The sequence below is a fragment of the Zootoca vivipara genome, chromosome 16, assembly GCF_965207765.1.
Source record: "Zootoca vivipara chromosome 16, rZooViv2.hap1.1, whole genome shotgun sequence".
Classification (NCBI taxonomy): domain Eukaryota; kingdom Metazoa; phylum Chordata; class Lepidosauria; order Squamata; family Lacertidae; genus Zootoca; species Zootoca vivipara.
In genome coordinates this window covers 9,109,548-9,128,679 of record NC_142599.1, presented here as the reverse complement: position 1 = coordinate 9,128,679, position 19,132 = coordinate 9,109,548, and the positions used below count along the sequence as shown (strand labels likewise).

The 19,132-nt window shown below is 44.9% G+C and overlaps 1 protein-coding gene across 3 annotated transcripts in view; it reads right to left on the bottom strand.

The window, feature by feature from the left end:
- ULK1 (unc-51 like autophagy activating kinase 1) overlaps positions 1–19,132 on the bottom strand; it is a 113,146-nt gene that overhangs the window by 77,738 nt on the left and 16,276 nt on the right. For all 3 annotated transcript variants that reach the window (XM_088660039.1, XM_035099436.3, XM_088660038.1), the window contains 2 exons: positions 6,542–6,574; positions 4,793–4,829 (listed from right to left, as the gene is read on the bottom strand). In XM_088660039.1, coding sequence (XP_088516165.1) covers positions 4,793–4,829; positions 6,542–6,574 — 70 coding nt within the window. The remainder of the gene's footprint in view (positions 1–4,792; positions 4,830–6,541; positions 6,575–19,132) is intronic.

Below are 19,132 nucleotides of genomic sequence, written 5' to 3'. Positions count from 1 at the left end.
TTTTTTGCCACAGCTGAGACATTTTGGAGCATAGTGGCCCAATCTTAAAAGTAATAATTTTATCTATATTTTTTAAGCCATGTGGTATGCACAGTTCTGCCGTCAAGACTCCTCCGCATTCCGGCTGCTAAAACGCAAATAAATGATCTGAACTCATGATTCATAAAACATTACAACCCTAGCTCCGGAGGGGGGAAAAAGAATTCATTTTTTTAATCTTTCCGTTCCAGCAGCTCAACACGAAAGAGGTTTAAGCGGCCATGATCAGTGGGGCTGGAGTAGGATAATTATTTTCCCCCATCCCCTCCCCTCCCCGCCATGAATCAACTTAGCACCAAATTGACAAAAAGGAGGATGACAGCCTTGATTAACGTTGTTTGTTTAAACATGGAGGAAAAAAACATTCTGAGAGATGATTAAACATGGAGAGACAGCTTTAATCTTTTAAGTTAGCAGGCGGGACTAAAGGCTTTTTAAAAAGGAAGAGTGTTTAGCGGCAGGAGGAACAAGTCAAGAGACACACATTCTAAATTCACTGTGCATTCAGAAGAGTGGCTACTTTAAAATCCAGAAATATAGACGCCTGTCTCCATTTGGAAGACATCACAAACATTTGCAGATCTGGTGTTAGCTTGCGTTTTTTTTTTAACTTTTACTGCTAAAGGGAGAATTACTGGAACGAAGGAGAACAGCAGGAGATAGGCCCATTTCTCGTTTGGGGTAACTGGGTCTGACTTGGTACAAGGCTGCTTCCTCCGCATGTAGGTTCTCCATGCAGGTGGGGTTTGGGAAGCACTTTATCGCAGCAGTAGAGCACCGGCTTTGCATGCAGAAGGTCTCAGGCTAGTAGGTAGCTTCCTAAGTTCCTACACAGGAAATGCATAGTAGCCCCAACATATGGCTGCCTGCACTCCTCTTGAAGATTTCCAACAAGGAAGAGGCCACCAGCCCACTGAGTAAAGGGTTATTTCAGGGGTTGCCAACTTGGTCCCTACCGCCCACTAGTGGGCATTTCAAGATTCTAGGTGGGCGGTAGGGGGTTCTACCAGGGCAAATGAAGGCGTTGTGACACCCGGGGTGGCAAACCGCTATGTACGGCTTATGTGCGGCGTTGCTACGTACGCCATATGTGCCATATGTAGTGATGCCACACATGCGCTGTACATAGCGATCTGCCGGCGGCGCTGCTCCAGCGCCGTACAGACGGTGCTGGGGTCCTCTGCTCACGGCTGCAGACGCAAATGGAGGATCCTCCACATAATAATAATAATAATAATAATAATAATAATAATAATAATAATAATAATTTATTATTTATACCCCGCCCATCTGGCTGGGTTTCCCCAGCCACTCTGGGCGGCTTCCAACAGAAAAATGAAATAAAATAATCTATTAAACATTAAAAGCCTCCCTAAACAAGGCTGCCTTCAGATGTCTTCTAAAAATCTGGTAGCTGTTTTTTTTTCTTTGACATCTGATGGGAGGGCGTTCCACAGGGCGGGCGCCACCACCGAGAAGGCCCTCTGCCTGGTTCCCTGCAACTTGGCTTCTCGCAGTGAGGGAACCGCCAGAAGGCCCTCTGTACTGGACTTTAGTGTCCAGGCAGAACGATGGGAGTGGAGACGCTCCTTCAGGTATACTGGACCGAGGCCATTTAGGGCTTTAAAGGTCATCACCAACACATTGAACTGTGCTCGGCAGCGCGATGGCTGCTCGTGCCGCCGCAAGCCCCCGTGGGGTGCCTTCTTGTCACACACCCCCCCAGACATGGAACCTGGGGCGCACCCCCCCCCCACATTGTGACGCTACTGGTTTCTACAACACAATCTGAATCCTCCTTCCATCGAGCACTGGTGGGCGGTAAGGAAATTTTACCATCAAGAAAGATGCATTTGCGGGTGGTAGGTATAAAAAGGTTGACTACCCCTGGGTTATATTGTCGTACTGCCCATACCATGAAGAAGCTTCTTAAAAGCTAGGCGGCGGAGGAAGCAGATGTGGACATGGCCTCACAGATGGTGTGGGAGAACACAATGATGTGGCTTTATTTTGCTAGTTCCTGGGAATGGCAAGCGGGTAGAGTGCTATTGCCCCCAAGGTCTTGCCTGCAGATTTCCCAAAGGGATCTTGTTGACCACTCTGAGAACAGGATATTGGACTAGATGGGCCTTTGGCATGATCCAGCATGTCTCTTTTACTGGATATTAATTCTATATTTGTTCAATATGTTATTATATGTCACTTTGCGGGCTCGTTTTAGGGTCAAACAGCAGGCTATCCAGCATGTGGCTCTGGCTGGTGCTTGCAAGGGAGACCATTGGGGTTCATGTTACAGGTAGGTAGCCGTGTTGGTCTGAGTCGAAGCAAAATAAAAAAATTCCTTCAGTAGCACCTTAAAGACCAACTAAGTTTATATTTTGGTATGAGCTTTCGTGTGTATCTGAAGAAGTGTGCATGCACACGAAAGCTCATACCAAAATATAAACTTAGTTGGTCTTTAAGGTGCTACTGAAGGAATTTTTTTTATTTTGCATTGGGGTTCATGTAACTTACTGTGACTTTTAGCTAATACTAGAGGATTAGTGATGCATCAGTAGTGATGTATGGAAGTGAGAGCTGGACCATAAAGAAGGCTGATCGCCAGAGAATTGATGCTTTTGAATTATGGTGCTGGAGGAGACTCTTGAGAGTCCCATGGACTGCAAGAAGATCAAACCTATCCATTCTGAAGGAAATCAGCCCTGAGTGCTCACTGGAAGGACAGATTGTGAAGCTGAGGCTCCAATACTTTGGCCACCTCATGAGAAGAGAAGAATCCTTGGAAAAGACCTTGATGTTGGGAAAGATTGAGGGCACTAGGAGAAGGGGACGACAGAGGATGAGATGGTTGGACAGTGTTCTTGAAGCTACGAACATGAGTTTGACCAAACTGCGGGAGGCAGTGCAAGACAGGAGTGCCTGGCGTGCTATGGTCCATGGGGTCACGAAGAGTCGGACACGACTAAACAACAACAACAGAGGATTTTAAAAATATAAATAAAAGGGGAATAGTTGTTGCAAGAAGGGGGAAAATATCCTAGAGTCACATCTCCTTCCCCCTCCCCCAAATGGGGTAGGGGAAGAGGTATAAAAACTGGGTTTTGTTTTGGGGTTTTCAAACGTTAAAACATGAGATTAAAGGGCAAGATGTGGTTGTTGAGCAGACAAACATTTCCTAATTCCTTTCATTCAATGCTAAACCTTGCTTCAGGCAAATCATTTGCAGTATTTAAAAACAAACAACAAAATCAGCAAAAGGAAGGGGGGCGGGACTTAATTGCAATGGTCTTGTAAACAGAAAACCAACTGTTGAAAAGTAGTCCAAACAAAACCAGTCATTACTGACCTAGATTATATACAGCCAGTGGGTGAATGAGGGCTCAGGGCTTGGAGATTATCAATGAGGAAGTAATGTCCAAAGGAGCAGAGATGACAGGCTGCAAACTAGTCATTAGCATATTCCTCCAGACCTTGCTTTCACAATAGAAAACAACAAATGCTGCACTTTTCCGGGGCCATTTCAGACTTTAGCGGACCTCCTTTGTAAGCGAAAGCCATAGCTCAGAGGCAGAGGCTCAGAGGCTTCCTTGCATGCGGAGGTTTCAATCTCTGACGACTTCAGGTAAGCCTGCAAGAGAACCCTGTCTGAAATCCTGGAAAGAGGCTACCAGTCCGTGGAGACAATCTGGAGCTAGACGGATCTTAGGTGTCAGCTTCCTATGTTCCCCCACCAAGTCACCCACTCACTCCTCCTAAACACATTCACCCTGCATACAGTTATGTGTTTGGGTGGGAGGGTGCGGGGCCACAACTAGGTTTTGATTTGCGGTGGGTTGTCATCAGGTTAAAGTTGTCCAAGCAGGACCACCGCCTCCCTTAAGGTCATTGTTAATGACAGACTGGGCCTCTAATTGTCCTGAACCCTAGCGTACCCAAAGTTAAGTCCTAATAGTACGGTACACACGGTCCCAAGAGTGGTCAGAAATACCAGTCCAGGTCCAATACAACGAGCAAGGTCCAAAGTCAAGATCCGAAAGGTTAGGTCCCCGCTTCTGCAGAATCTCCAGGGTATCTGGGGTCAGTCCCAAGTCACAGTCCAGTGACGTTGCCAAAGCATGGTCCATCAGTGGAGAAAGTTGGGCAAACACGGAGTCTCCCCCTTATGGGAGAATTAGGCCTCTGAGTACTTCCTAACATTACATGCCTCCACATGAAAGCCATAGAAAAGTACTTCTGGCATGTGGATGGGATCATGGAGTCATAGAATTGCACAGTTGGAAGGGACCCTAAGGGTCATCTAGCCCCCTGCAATGCAGGAATCACAGGTAAATAATCCCTGACAGATGCCCACCCAACCTCTCTTTTAAAACACCCAATGAAGGAGCGTTCAACACCTTCCAAGTTGTTATCATTGAGCCTACCGCTCACGTCAGCACGGTTGCATGGAACTTCTCCATGCACCAGGCAAAGTGGCAGGAGGAGCTTGTCTTGCCACACCCCTCATGAGGGGGCAGGGCAGGGTCCGAGCCAACCTTGGCACATCACAGCAATGCTTCCAAATTCCCTAAACCCCTAGAAGAGCTGAAAGTTGATCAGAACTCCCCCAAAACAGGGACAACAGCACAAAAACCCTAAGCACAAGTTTTGCAGAATTAAAATTACATATTCCAGGTGCCACACTGGAGCGGCAAACATTTCAACATGCTAGTTAGGTTCTGCCAAAAAGACAAGAAACATCAGGGATGGTACTTACTGTGCAAGTAATCTGCCAGGTCTCCACCATTGCAGTACTAGATCAGGGAAGGGAGATAAAGAGAGGTCTGTAAGCAAGAGTTTAGTTAAAAAATTCTGTCTCACCAAGGCTCTACAATAAAGCACAGAAACAATAGTTGTTTCCTGCCTTAAGCAGCAATTCACAGAACTCAGGCAACTTCAGAAACTAAAGAGATTGGCCTTTTACAATTGCAAAATGCCAGAGTTTAGGATCTGGTAACTGCAGTGTAGGTTTGTTTCCTTCATTTCTTCAGCTTACAAGTATTGATTCTTGAAATGCAGGAGACATTTGGGCAGGAGTAGTCAGCCAGTGCCCTCCAGATCTTGCTGGACTCCAAATCCCACCAGCTCTAGCCAGCATAGCCAATGGTCAGAGATAGAGGGAGAGTTTGGGATATCAGGTTAGGGCTTTCTGGACACATGTGAGTGTGGATCACTGTTTCCACTGGATCCCTTCCCCCCAGCCCACCCTCAACTTCTGGGGTCTGAACAGAAAGTCTGCACGCCTACACATTCACAAAGATTAGGGGTGAAACCAGCAGGCACTGCCACAATCCCTCTCCCCCTGCCACCGAGTCAAAAGCCCCCTTCTACAGCAAATATATTATCCCAAGTTCTGCCGCATTGACATAGTCCAGCTAATATGAGCAAATCCTGTTCTTTCTCCACCGTTGCTTTCAAGAGGATGTCCATGGCTAATTTAGTGACCCTTGAGACCAAAAGTAGCAGAAGCCTTCCAACAACAGCCAAGCATTTCATTTTAGATGCTGCCACCAAGATAGTAACCCAGGCAATAGGTTGGCTTACTGTTCTCCCTTCCCAAATAGCGTTTTTTAAATACAATAGCCTTGCAGGCAACGATATGATTTTTTAATGTGAGTGCATCTTGTGTTTTCTGAATTAAAACCAGAGGCATATTTTACTCTTACACTTAAAATATATGTCATTGACTAATTATTTACATGCAGGCATAGGAAACTGTGACGCTCCATGTATTATTGTACCCTGTTTCTCATATTTTAAGACATACCCATAAAATAAGCCATAGCAGGATTTTTAAGCATTCAATGAATATAAGCCATACCCCGAAAATAAGACATAGTGATAGGCGCAGCAGCAATGCCAGCCGCGGCAGGAGGAGGAGGAAAAAAATAAGACATCCCTTGAAAATAAGCCATAGTGTGTTTTTTTGAGGAAAAAATAAATATAAGACATGTCTTATAATATGAGAAACACGGTACTCCCATGACACCTGGACAACCCAGGATGTTGTATGGACATCTGAGATAACTTAGATCACCTGGAGAATTTTTACTTACAGAACCATACCCTACAGAGTATCACGCTGGTGACCAAAAAATAATTATATTTCCCTCCTTTGCTCTTGCACTCTGAATGCCCTCCATCAGTTGCTTCTGACATATTGTTGTAAACAGTCATGGCTTCCCCCAAAGAATCCTGGGAACCATAGTTTGTTGAGGGTGTTGTGAGTTGTTAGGAGACCCCTATTCCCCTCGCAGAGCCAAAATTCCCAGAATGGCTTAACACTCGATCCCATTTCCCAGGGGAATCTCTGAGCAGAACATGATTCACTTGGCAACTCTCAGAACCCAGGATTCCTTGGACGAAGCCGTTATAGTTTAAAGTGGAATGGTGATGCTTTAGGTGTCTAGTGCAGATGAGACCTGAGAGTAACTTTCACCTTTGACAAGAGCTCAGAATTACTCACCTCCATAACCAAGTAAACAGAGTTGGCCATTTCCTAAAAGAAAAGAAAGGGGATGGGGGGAGAATCAGTTATTTTTCAGGAAAAGGTATGGATCCAGTCAACAAAGCAGAATACATTGTGGGTGCCGGAGAATTTAACACAGAGTTTACCAAGGTGTTCAATTCTACATGCCTTTCCCTTTTAACAGACCTGAATCATTTAGGACCCCTTCCATATTCCTTGGAGGCTCCTGCGTACTCCTAAGCTGCACATTTAACAAACATACTTGCTTGAGTGCAATATCAAAAGCCTTCGCTGTTTCCAATTTAACACAGCCCTCCGAGGCTTCATAACTACAATTCCTGTAAAAGTAACATGTGTGCTGGAAACTGAGGATGGGAGATTTTTAAAAAACCAAACCATGGATCATGGGAAGAGACAGAAAAACCAAACCACTACATAGCTGCCAAGTATCCCGTTTTCCCCAGGAAATCCCCGTTTTTAAAGCTGTTTTCCGCTGTCATCCCGAATGGCGAAATATCAGGTAATTCCCCTGGATTTCTTCCAGTGCCACTCTGCCCATGTCTGGGCACTGGAAATCGGGCAGCGCCGGGACCGGTAGTTGCTTCTATGCATGTCTGGACCTATCACATCATGCCTTAACTGCAGGTAGCTTGCTTATGATTGCTCAATATTTATTGATGGAGTGGCCGTCATCACAGAGCAGGAATTGTGCATATCCTTTAAATATCACATTCCACACTGACCAGCTAAAGTCCACACTGTCAGCATGCAGTCAAAGTACTATGCAAATGTGGAAGCCAACTGCTTTGCATACAACGGATTCTGACAAATCCAAAATTGCATGCCATTAAGCTTTATGGCTCCTTATATCTTCCCCCAAGTAGCCGCGGCATCTCTCAGGAAGAGAATGTTGCATAAAGATTAACACAATTTTTTATGGACCATTAAATATAATAAGAACCTCAGGTGATGGAGACGGATAATGGACTACTTGCCAGCTAGCAGCCAGAGACCCTCCACCAGCCATTAGCCAAGCTGTTGTGATAGCACAGAAAGTTCAAAAGCAATCCAGATGCTGAGAGGGAAATGTGGGTTATGGGATGTTGGCAATCACTGTACTTCTGTTTGGTTGTGGCAAGGGAACCTGAGATGGGGCTAAAGCATGGGTAGGCCCGGGGGCCGGATGCGGCCCAATCGCCTTCTCAATCCGGCCCACGGACAGTCCGGGAATCAGCGTGTTTTTACATGAGTAGAATGTGTCCTTTTATTTAAAATGCATCTCTGGGTTATTTGTGGGGCGTAGGAATTCGTTCATTTTTTTCCTTTCAAAATATAATCTGCCCCACCACATGGTCTGAGGGGTGGTGGACCGGCCCACGGCTGAAAAAGGTTGCTGACCCCTGGCTAAAGTGCAGAAGGTTGGGTGAGTCAGACAAATCTGAATTGCATTTACTAACTGAAAATTAATCAGCCAGGGTGCCTATTGCACAGAATTAGAAGAGGCTTTCTCCTCTATTCTTCTAGAAAACATTGTGGATAAGGGGTAGAAAGAAACAGGAGGAAGATGAGCTGATAATCAGGTGAATAAATGGTTTGTTGGCCAGCTCAGCTCTTGCAGCTGCTGTTTCATAGGGAAGGAGGCTAGGAAAGGGATTTGAGTGTATCCAAAACATCCATAGAGTTTGGGGCTTCGTTTCTCCTCTGACAAATGGACCATGGCTTGCCCTACTCACCCCCACCCCTGCCAAGTTCCCAGCAACCCCCCACCCCAGTCAATTATTATTTTTTTAAAAAAAGCAGAATAAAGGTTTTTAAACTACTGTAACTCTGTTTCGATGACGATGCAGAAAGTGGGTTAGTAACATCACTGTTTCTCACCACTCACTGCTGAGCACAGAGCTTCTGCCGTAAACACACACACACAATCACTTTCTCCCAATTTCTGAAGATAATATTCTGTGAATCTAGACAAAGCAGGGCAAATGTGCTTTCTCAGCAGGGGTCACTGCTCATATTATGCCCATCGCTACAAACGCTGTGCCAAATCCTGCTTCGTTTTATTTTATGCATGAAAATCTCCACTCTCTGAGAAAGAGGCTTTATATATTTTTTTTCCTGCCTCTTCTGCAGAGATTGGAAGAAGTCTGCAAAAATAATAACAATTCTTCCTTTCTCCCAAAAGTACAGGTGGCACCAGGGTTCTTTGGGAGACAGCAATGGCATGATCAGGTATTTAAAGCAAAGACCTACAGGTATTTAAAGCAAAGACCTGAGCTGATAGAACTACAGTGGTGCCTCACTAGACGAATTTAATTCGTTCCACGGGTCAATTCGTATAATGAAAAATTCATCTAGCGAATCCCAAAGGAATGCATTTAAAAAAAATATTTTTTGCCCATAGGAACGCATTAATTGAATTTCAATGCATTCCTATGGGAAACCGTGATTTGCTAGGCAAATTTTTCATAAAACGAATTCGTCTAGCGAGGCAAACTTCGCTCGAAAAATCTCTTTGTTAAGCAAAAAATTAGTCTTGCAGGGCATTTGTACTTGAAGAGCTTGGTTCCCGAACAAATCGGCTCCCGAATGCTGCAAACCCAGAAGTGTTCCTGTTTGTGAACATTTTCTGGAAGCTGAACATCCGACGCGGCTCCTGCAGCCAATCGGAAGCCGCGCCTTGGTTTTCCAACGGTTTCAGGAGTCGAACGGACTCCCGGAACGGATTAAGTTCGAGAACCATGGTACCACTGTACACAGATGGTGAAGCAAGGATTCCCCACTTCTTGCAGGAGGAAATTAACGATACAAGGAAATGAACAGCTTGTCAGTACTGTATGTGTTCAAATGGGAACCATCACCACCCCAAACACAAAACATTCAACCAGATCGTGAAGTTTCTGAAAGTCTGCAGTTCTGGGAGCTGTTAACATTACTTGTTGAAGGTAGATGTGGAGAGGAAGACAAGGATCCCTTTTGTTTAAGTCACAGCGTCATTCCCCTCGCCCCATGAGATTTCAAGAGAGCCTTTATCAAATTTCTTCATATGACAAGAACGGTTTGGCTTGCATTCCAAATAAAAGCAGGTCAGGTCAACTTGGTTGGACAAATCAGTTTTTCTTTAAGCATGGAGATAGCATCCCAGCACCACCTTACGGGGTGGTCCTTGTAAAAGCACTGCCCTACTGTAGTATTTGGATTTCTTCAAAGAGACCAATAATTTATTTTATTGAAGGATTTATATAATACCATCTTATGTGAACTATCAAGGCGATATACAGGACCATAAAACATAACATATAATAAAACCAACATTAAATAAACATTACAGTGGCTGCGTAATCTTAAACTGTCTAATCTCAAACTGAATAGGCCCGTCTGGAGAAAAAAGGTATTTGAGAGACACATGGAAGTTAATGGCAAGGGTATCTCTTGGCTTCTTCTGTAGCAGGGGGGGGGGGGCAACTGACAGGCGCTCCTCCGGATGATGTCCGTGACTGAACTAATAATAAAGGGAGTAGCAGAAAGAAGCTCATTTCATAACCCTTACTGAGTAGTTCTATTTCAAAACCTTCATTCGTCAGGGACAGAGTTGGTTGTCATTTCTCACAAAGAAACAAAACCCCAATGGACAAGATGCCCGAATGTCACATGATTTCCGAACACCAAACTGAGTATTCTTTCCCGGGGGATGCAGAGTAAATTATTATCAAAGTGAAGAAAGTGTGGGTAGAGAAATGTTTCCTCCCCTACTCATAATACTAGAACTCAGGGATATCCCTTTTTATAATATTATTTTATTCTTTCCTCCGTATAGAAAGTTACTTTTTTTTACTCAACCATTATAGTCGCAATTTGGTTGTCAAACGCCTTGGTACTCGTACGTTTCGGCTCCCGAACGATCGAAACCCAGAAGTGAGTGTTCCAGTTTTCGAATGTTCTTTTGGAAGCTGAACGACCGATGTGGATTCCGCTATTGTTTCCGGAGCACCCGCCCAATTGGGAGCCAATTGGAAGCCGCTCCCTGGTTTCCAAATGTTTCGGAAGACGAACGGACTTCTGGAACGCATTCTGTTCAAAAACCAAGGTCCGACTGTATTGCAAATCAACAAAACTAGTGACTTCCCGCTCACCCAACATCGATGTTTATAACCCAAAACACATACAATTGTGTTTTAAGGTTCCGTTTTATCTAACTTCATCCATTCCAACATGTCTCTTAATGTGGTGCTATCTTCTTACACTTCAAACCCCTCTGTGGTCTTCATAGAAATACTCGGGGATATCCAATGAAGTTGAAACGTTGGGAGTATTCAGGATGGATAAAAGCAAGTACACATTACTGAGCTAAACTGTGGAACTCACTCCCACGGGAGGCAACAATAGCCTTTGGATACTGGCTGCTGGGAATCGCAAGTGGGGAGAACACAGTTACACACACAGCAGGGGCTGGCCAGCCCCTGAGGCAGGATGAAGCCCCTGTGGGGGAACTGTGCACCCTGCCAACTCTAGTGGAGAAGCATCCTGCCAGAACCCACCATCGCTGCACAACCAAGGTCAAGAATGGTTTGGCGAGGGCAGTGCAGCAGCAGCAAAACGGGCACGGCATCCCTGGTACTCAGGTGCTGTTTATGGGCTTTCCATAGGTATCTGGCCGGCCTCTGTGAGAACAGGATGCTGGACTAGGTAGGCTTTGGCCTCATCCAGCAGGGCTCTTCTTATGAGACCTTTGGAAGCTGCCCTATGAACAGGTAGGTAAAGGTAAAGGACCCCTGGATGGTTAAGTCCAGTCAAAGGTGACTATGGGGTTGCAGCGCTCACCTCGCTTTTCAGGCTGAGGGAGCTGGCGTTTGTCCACAGACAGCTTTCCAGGGCATGACTAAACTGCTTCTGGTGCAACGGGACAGCATGACGAGTGCCAGAGCGCACGGAAATGCCGTTTACCTTCCCGCCGCGCCAGTACCTATTTATCAACCTTCCCACCACAGTGGTACCTATTTATCTACTTGCACTGGCATGCTTTCAAACTGCTAGGTTGGCAGGAGCTGGGACAGAGCAAGGGGAGATCACCCCGTCGCAGGGATTCGAACCGCTGACCTTCTGATCAGCAAGCTCTAGGCTCTGTGGTTTAACCCACAGCGCCACCTGGGTCCCACAATTTTCAGTTAGTAAATGCAATTCAGATTTGTCTGACTCACCCAACCTTCTGCACTTTAGCCAGGGGTCAGCAGCCTTTTTCAGCTGTAGGCTGGTCCACCATCCCTCAGACCATGTGGTGGGCCAGATTATATTTTGAAGGGAAAAAATGAACGAATTCCTATGCCCCACAAATAACCCAGAGATGCATTTTAAATAAAAGCGCACCTTCTACTCATGTAAAAACACCAGGCAGGCCCCACAAATAACCCAGAGATGCATTTTAAATAAAAGGACACATTCTACTCATGTAAAAACACGCTGATTCCCGGAAAGCACTGGCATGCTTTCAAACTGCTAGGTTGGCAGAAGCTGGGACAGAGCAAGGGGAGATCACCCCATCGCAGGGATTCAAACCGCCGACCTTCTGATCAGCAAGCCCAAGAGGCTCTGTGGACAGACTGTTCACCCATCTAACCCAGTATTCAATTGGCAATAACTCTCTTTGATCTTGGGACAGAGCTCTTTCCCCATCACCAATACTTTAGCCAGTGAGTAAGCCTGTGGTGACCAATCTGGCTGCTAGGCAGGTGCTTAGCTGCTGAGCTATGACTGCGACGATAAGCAAAGATGGTCCAACCTGTTTTTCTCTCTCCCCCCCCCCCCCAACACCGAAGCAACATTTCCTGTCTGGGCTCCCTATAACAAGATGATTGTTGCCGTCCTGATTCCTGACTGCTCGTTCAGGCCTTCTGCTACCCACGTAAATAGGATGGGTGGAGGGGGTGGGGAAAATGTACTGAAGCCAAACAGGAACCAGACTTTTTCAACACCTATGGCTATAGAATAGACCCAGGACAAGCGCTGACTCTACCAACAATAGGGAGAGGAGGGGATTCAAATATCTGGTCCATCTAGCTCTGTGCTGTCTACACTGACTGGCAGGATTTCAGATAGGGTCCTTGCCAGGCACTACTTCAGAAATGCTAGGGATTGGACCTGCAGCCTTCTGGCTACAAGGCAAATGCTCTACCACTGCGAGACAGACATCATTATTTATTGAGAACTGGTATAAACACAGTGGCTAAGAGATGGGCTAAAGAAATTCAGGAAGAACCCAGTATCTTGGGCTCTACCGCAAACTCATTGGGTGGGCTTGAGCAAGCCAGTCTTTCAGCCTCTGTTCCCAACCCAACTGCAATGGGTGGGGTAATCTATCCTTATTCGCCATAAAAGAGAGCTGCTAGGAATTCCAACTCAGTAATGTATACAAAGCGCTTTTTGAACACACTTGACAGCACTGCCCAGCAGTAGCCCATGTGGTGCTCTCCTAATGTCATCGGAAGACAGCTCTCATCATTCTTGACCGCTGGCAAGTGCTGGATGGGAATTGGAAGATCAACGCTACCGTATCTGGAGGTCACCCCTGCCCTAATGCTGTAAACCAGGCATGGCCAAACTTGGCCCTCCAGCTGCTTTGGGACTACAACTCCCATCATCCCTAGCTAACAGGACCAGTGGTCAGGGATGATGGGAATTGTAGTCCCAAAACATCTGGAGGGCCAAGTTTGGCCATGCCTGCTGTAAACCAAGAAAAGCAGTTGTCACAGAAGTTGGGTGTTGCCGATACCATGTTGGGTTTCTTAAGCATGCCTTTCCAACGCTGCCCAGTGAAATAAGGCATATTCAATCAGCCTGTTTTGATCCACTCAGAATAAGCTTAGGAATAATACCGGAAGCGAAGAGAAGATACTTCTATTGCTTTAATTTCAACACTTCCTGTTTACTGATGTCATAGCAGGCCCCAAAGCTTAGAAAACCATGACCTTCTGTGTGACAGCGAAGGCGGAATGCTTTTTCTAACACGCTGCCTCCGCCTGCAATTTTCTTTATAAATAATCATATTTAAAAATTAACATTTCGTTCTACATAATGTGCTGCCCAAATAATTGGAAAGGCCTTTTGATTTGCAGGAAGTCAGCCTCAGTGAACACACTGCGATTAACAACAAAGCAAATAATAATATCAATAATAATTATTTTTTTATCCTGCCCTTCCTCCTGTAGAAGCCCCAGGGAGGTATACAACCATAAGAAAACAATAATTGAAATAGTTTTTTAAGCACAGGTCTGTTGTTGATGACGCTTAAATCTGTTGGGCTCCAATCTCCAGCTGTGTCCCAAAGCAAGAGGCAAACAGATTTTCATGTTTAGTTTCCTTTTTCGGAGGAATCAGATAGGCAAGGGGACATACTGAACTTTGCCCAACGCCCTGGAGAGCTGCTACCAGTCAGAGCGGACAATACTGTGCTAGACTGAAATAGTCCAAACTGGCATAAGGCAGCTTCCCTTCTTTTAATTTATTAATTAGGTAAAGGTAAAGGGACCCCTGACCATTAGGTCCAGTCGTGACCGACTCTGGGGTTGCGCGCTCATCTCGCATTATTGGCCGAGGGAGCCGGCGTACAGCTTCCAGGTCATGTGGCCAGCATGACAAAGCCACTTCTGGAGAGCCAGAGCAGCACACGGAAACGCCGTTTACCTTCCCGCTGTAGCGGTCCCTATTTATCTACTTGCACTTTGACGTGCTTTCGAACTGCTAGGTTGGCAGGAGCTGGGACCGAGCAACGGGAGCTCACCCAGTCGCAGGGATTCGAACCGCCAACCTTCTGATCGGCAAGCCCTAGGCTCTGTGGTTTAACCCACAGCGCCACCTGGGTCCCAATTTATTAATTAAGATACTATATATAGAAGAAAACACAACTGTGGCATATTTGACAAGCTTGCTGGACAAGTAAGTAGATGACACATGCCTGTTTTGTTGGAAACAAACCACCGGCCATGTGAAGGCATAAACGTTTTAGGCCATACAGTGGTGCCTCGCAAGACGAAAGTAATTCGTTCCGCGAGTCACTTTGTCTAGCAAGATTTTCGTCTTGCAAAGCGTGGTTTGCCATGGCAAAAAAACAAAAACAAAACAAAAACCGCCGAAAAACTTCGTCTTGCGAAGCGCGGTCATAGAAAACTTCGTCTTGCGAAGCGCCGAAAACATCGCAAAATGCTTTTGTCTTGCGAGTTTTTCGTTGTGCGAGGCATTCATCTTGCGAGGTACTACTGTATTCCCTTGCTCGTGAAAATACATCTACTCTCCTCAACACCTGCAGCACAAACGGCATCAGCATCTCACAGCAACAGAGACAGACCAAGGTGGATTTGCAAAGGTCTTCCTTTCTTGGGAGTTATAAGACGCTTTGCTAATTGGATCCCAGGAGGCATTAAATTCAGCTCCCCTCACTATTTATGCGTGATATTTAACATCTGGTTGATCGAGGGATTGCCAGCTCCGATGACCTAATTCTGCCTGTTGTCCTGATGTTAACTCGCCTGCCGCTCTATCTAGGGAACCAAAAATCGTTCCGAAGCAGAGATGTCTGCTTTCTGTGCCTGTGTGCTTCCGTTTCATCTGTTTGGCTTTTTGCAAACACAGCGTTTCTTCGGGGATCACAGGGAAATACAAACAAACGGCTGCGGCTATTTTTAAAACCATAAGCGGTTCTAGTGAAAGCAAAGGGGGGAAAGAGAAACAGGGATATTTAACCTTCAGTAGGCCACACAATGAAGGCTCTTTACACAATTATGAAGCCTGGAAGCAGGTCAATCTTATGAGAGGTGGAGAAAGAAAAATATTTTTAGAGCAGCGGCAGAATGACCTTGCCTGCTTTGCAAGACCTAGATTAGGCTCACAAGGCATTCTGCATTCCGTGGATTAGCTTTACATTTAGCCAAATAAGGTAAAAGGTGCCTTATTACAGCAGACTGAAAAGAACCCAATATTCCAAGATATGGAATACCTAGCTATTTGCATGAAAGGCATCCAGGATTTCTCCGCTAATCTAATCTACACCTGCCACACACAAGGACTGCAGCGAGACTGGAGGGCCTGGGAAAGAAGAAAGGAGAGGGCAGATAAACACAGGCTGTGCTTGAACATCAGTTTAAAAGAGGGGAACCCATTTTCAATCTGAGGGCCAAATTCCCTTGGGGGGGGTGTGTCTTCCAGGCGGCCACAATCCAGAGATGGGCAGAGTCAAAGGCAGGTGGCACAACGGATGCAACTGTTACCTTTGCACAGTAGGCTACGTTCCGGCCATGCAAAAACAAGTTGGTTTCCATGTGCACACAGAAAATTAGACAGACATCCATCCAGTAAAGAAAAGGCATTCACCATTCTAAGGCACATTTCAGGCCGACAAAAAGCGCTTGAGGACAACATGGAGCTGGACCAGTGAGCAGAACAGTTTGGGAGTGGTTCCCAAATATTCTCTCCGCATCTGAAAATTGCTGGTGGTCTTGGTGGACCAACGAATTTTTCCACGGGTTACAGCAACTGCAGTAGACACTGCATGGTTTTCAGTTATGCACCCCTATGGCTTCTTTCATTTCATTTTACTGCATTACAATCCACACTCCATAGAGTTGAAACACAATTAGAAATAATAATAATAATAAATTTTTATTTATACCCCACCCTCCCCAGTCAAAACCGGGCTCAGGGCGGCTAACACCAATAAAATTACAATAAGACGTAAGAGAAAAGAAAACAATTAATTAAAATACAGATTAAAATACAATATTAAAATTTAAAATCCAGCCTCATTTTAAGTAGTCCATAAATCAAAACCATGAGGGAGGAAAACACAGGGATCAGACTGAATCCAACCCAAAGGCCAGGCGGAAGAGCTCTGTCTTGCAGGCCCCGCAGAAAGATGACAAATCCCGCAGGGCCCTGGTCTTCTGTGAAAGAGCGTTCCACCAAGTCGGGGCCAGTACTGAAAAGGCCCTGGCCCTAGTCGAGACCAATCTAACCACCTTATGGCTCGGAATCTCCAGAATGTTGTTATTTGTGGACCTTAAGGTCCTCCGTGGGGCATACCAGGAGAGGCGGATCATGTTAAATAAAGTTCGCAGACCACTGGTGGTCCATGGACCACGGTTTGGGAAGCCCTGGCGCAGGGAAAGCCCCCAGGGGGGCCAGTCTGGTTGCGGGGCCACATTTGGCCCCTGGACCCAATGTTCCCCACCCCTGTCTTACAAACTATAGGGCAGCACAGAGATTGCAAACCTGCGGCGCTACAGAACTAAAATTCCCCATCATCCCCGACCATTTGCCATTGCCAACTCAAGTTGGCACAAACAGTGAATTCACGGGCAACACAAAACTCACAGGTGAGCAAGCCTCTCTTTTTTTTAAATAATATTTTTATTGATTTTATAAAAGATACATTAAAAAAGAAAAATAAGAAAAAAAGGTACAAAAACGATAAAAAGAATGTAAAAAAGAAAAAGAAAAAAGAAAATATAAAAACATCACATAATCTTATTAACATCTTATCATCGACTTCCCCGTCCCCCCTGCCCGACTCTTTTTTCTCTCTCTCTCTTATACAGCTTTCGCAATACTCACGAATAATTAAACAATTACAATTCTTAATCTTACATCACTACTATTATTTGTTCAAACTTTGGTAACCCTCTTAACTTCTTCTAATTACATCCTTTAGCCTCTAGTTTCTCTCTAAGAAATATATCGTATTCCCAAATCCTCCCTCTTTATAAAGTTTTACAATACTTCTTAATTCTTCCCCCTTCCTCTCCTGGGTAGCAGTTCCCTCAGAGCCACCCCCAGATCGGTAATCCTTAGACCTTGAACCTTAATCCTTTCCAATTCTTAAACTTCATGAGCCGTCCTTTAAATAATACTTCACAAAAAAATACATTTTTACCCCACACCCTCCCTAAGCCACTCCATTCCAGACCATTCTCCACTTTTCCCCTTTTGTTGCTTTAAGTGCTCAGCCTGTCTCCCTCCCACATCTTCATTTTCCTTGTCCCCCATTATCATGAGACTTCTGACTGGATTGTGTCCCTCTTCTCTCACTAGAGAGACACCAAAGTGAGCAAGCCTCTTTCACTGTTCTGAGTTGCTTCCACTGTTACAGAAACCACCAAAGTCCACAGTGGGGGCGGGGGACATCCGTCCGGTTTTCCGGAGGACAGTCTCCTGTTTCTAAGAGTCCTCTGCTTGGAAGGCCTGTCCAGCCCAAGTCCAATTTAAAGACAAAAAACCCGAAGAAGGGACAGCAGGTGGGGCCGTAAAAACAAAGTGAGCAGCCACACAAGTCACACTACGGCCAACTATACAGTGAAATTTAATGCATTTCTGTTTAAAACATAGCAATGATTCTTGCTTTTGCTCCTATACATCTAAATCACCATAGACTGATATTGTGCAACCTCGTACCCCCCTTTGTATTACTTCTCTTGGGTGTGCAATGTTTACGTTGCCATCCTACTTTCCTATGATATCTGAAGCAGTGAACGAACGACTGGCAAAATAAGCCTGCAAAACCAGAGTTTGCTAGTTTGCACGTAACAGCAAATCCATAAGATAAGAAACTCATTAAGGAAGCAAGCGTCCGAAGGTGGAAGGCCAGGAATATGCGAGGACTGGGTTTATTTATGCAAATGCCAAGCCATGATTTTCACGTTCGATGCGAACCAACCAGAAGTTGCATGACCGTGGCATAGGGAGGTGAGGAAATACTATTCGGACACAACGAAAGCAGGAGTTAAATGCTATTAAAGACACGAGGGAAGAATCGGTGGAAGAAGATTGGAAGAAATTTAAAGTTTATTTAGAAAAGAATGGTAAGATTAGTAGTTTTTATTAAAAGATTTGGAAGTATAAAGAGGTTGTGGAAGAGTATTAGTTGAGTTATTATTATATATTAAGATTTAGTTAAGTGTTGTTATTGTATTGCGCTTTTAATATTTAATAAGAATAGAATTGTATGTTGAGATAATTATAAGAGATTATAAGATTGATACGTTAGTAAGTGATGTTTAGATAATTATTAAGAAGATGGGAATCAAGATATGGAAGTACTAAGGAAGCAACATAATGAAATGCAGTGGGAAGGGATTGGAGGAAGTTGACAAAGATAGAAGTTTTTGATAGAAGATTTTTTTTAGTGTAGTGTTTGTAATTTGTCTTTGTGTATATTCTGCATGGTTTTTTTGTGTGTGGTGCATGTTTTATATTGCAAAACCAATAAATATATTTTTTAAAAAAGACATGAGAGACTGACTGCACATGAGTTCACGGCTATCTCAATAAGAGTGAACTTTCTACCCGCAACCCCCCAGCTTTTTCTTCTTCTTCTTTCAATCCCCAGGCCAGAAACCGTACACCGTGGGCAAATGTCATCCCTCAAAACCCCACGCAGACCAGCTTTGGGCAGAGAGAGACAAGAAGCAAGTCATAAAATATCTTCTGAAGTGGGTATTTTCATAATGGAGACGTTGACAGGGCCCGGAGAAAAGAGTCATGTGAACAACACACGAGTAACTGGAGATGATCCACCGCTGCATTCAGAGAAGCACAACCACATGCCAA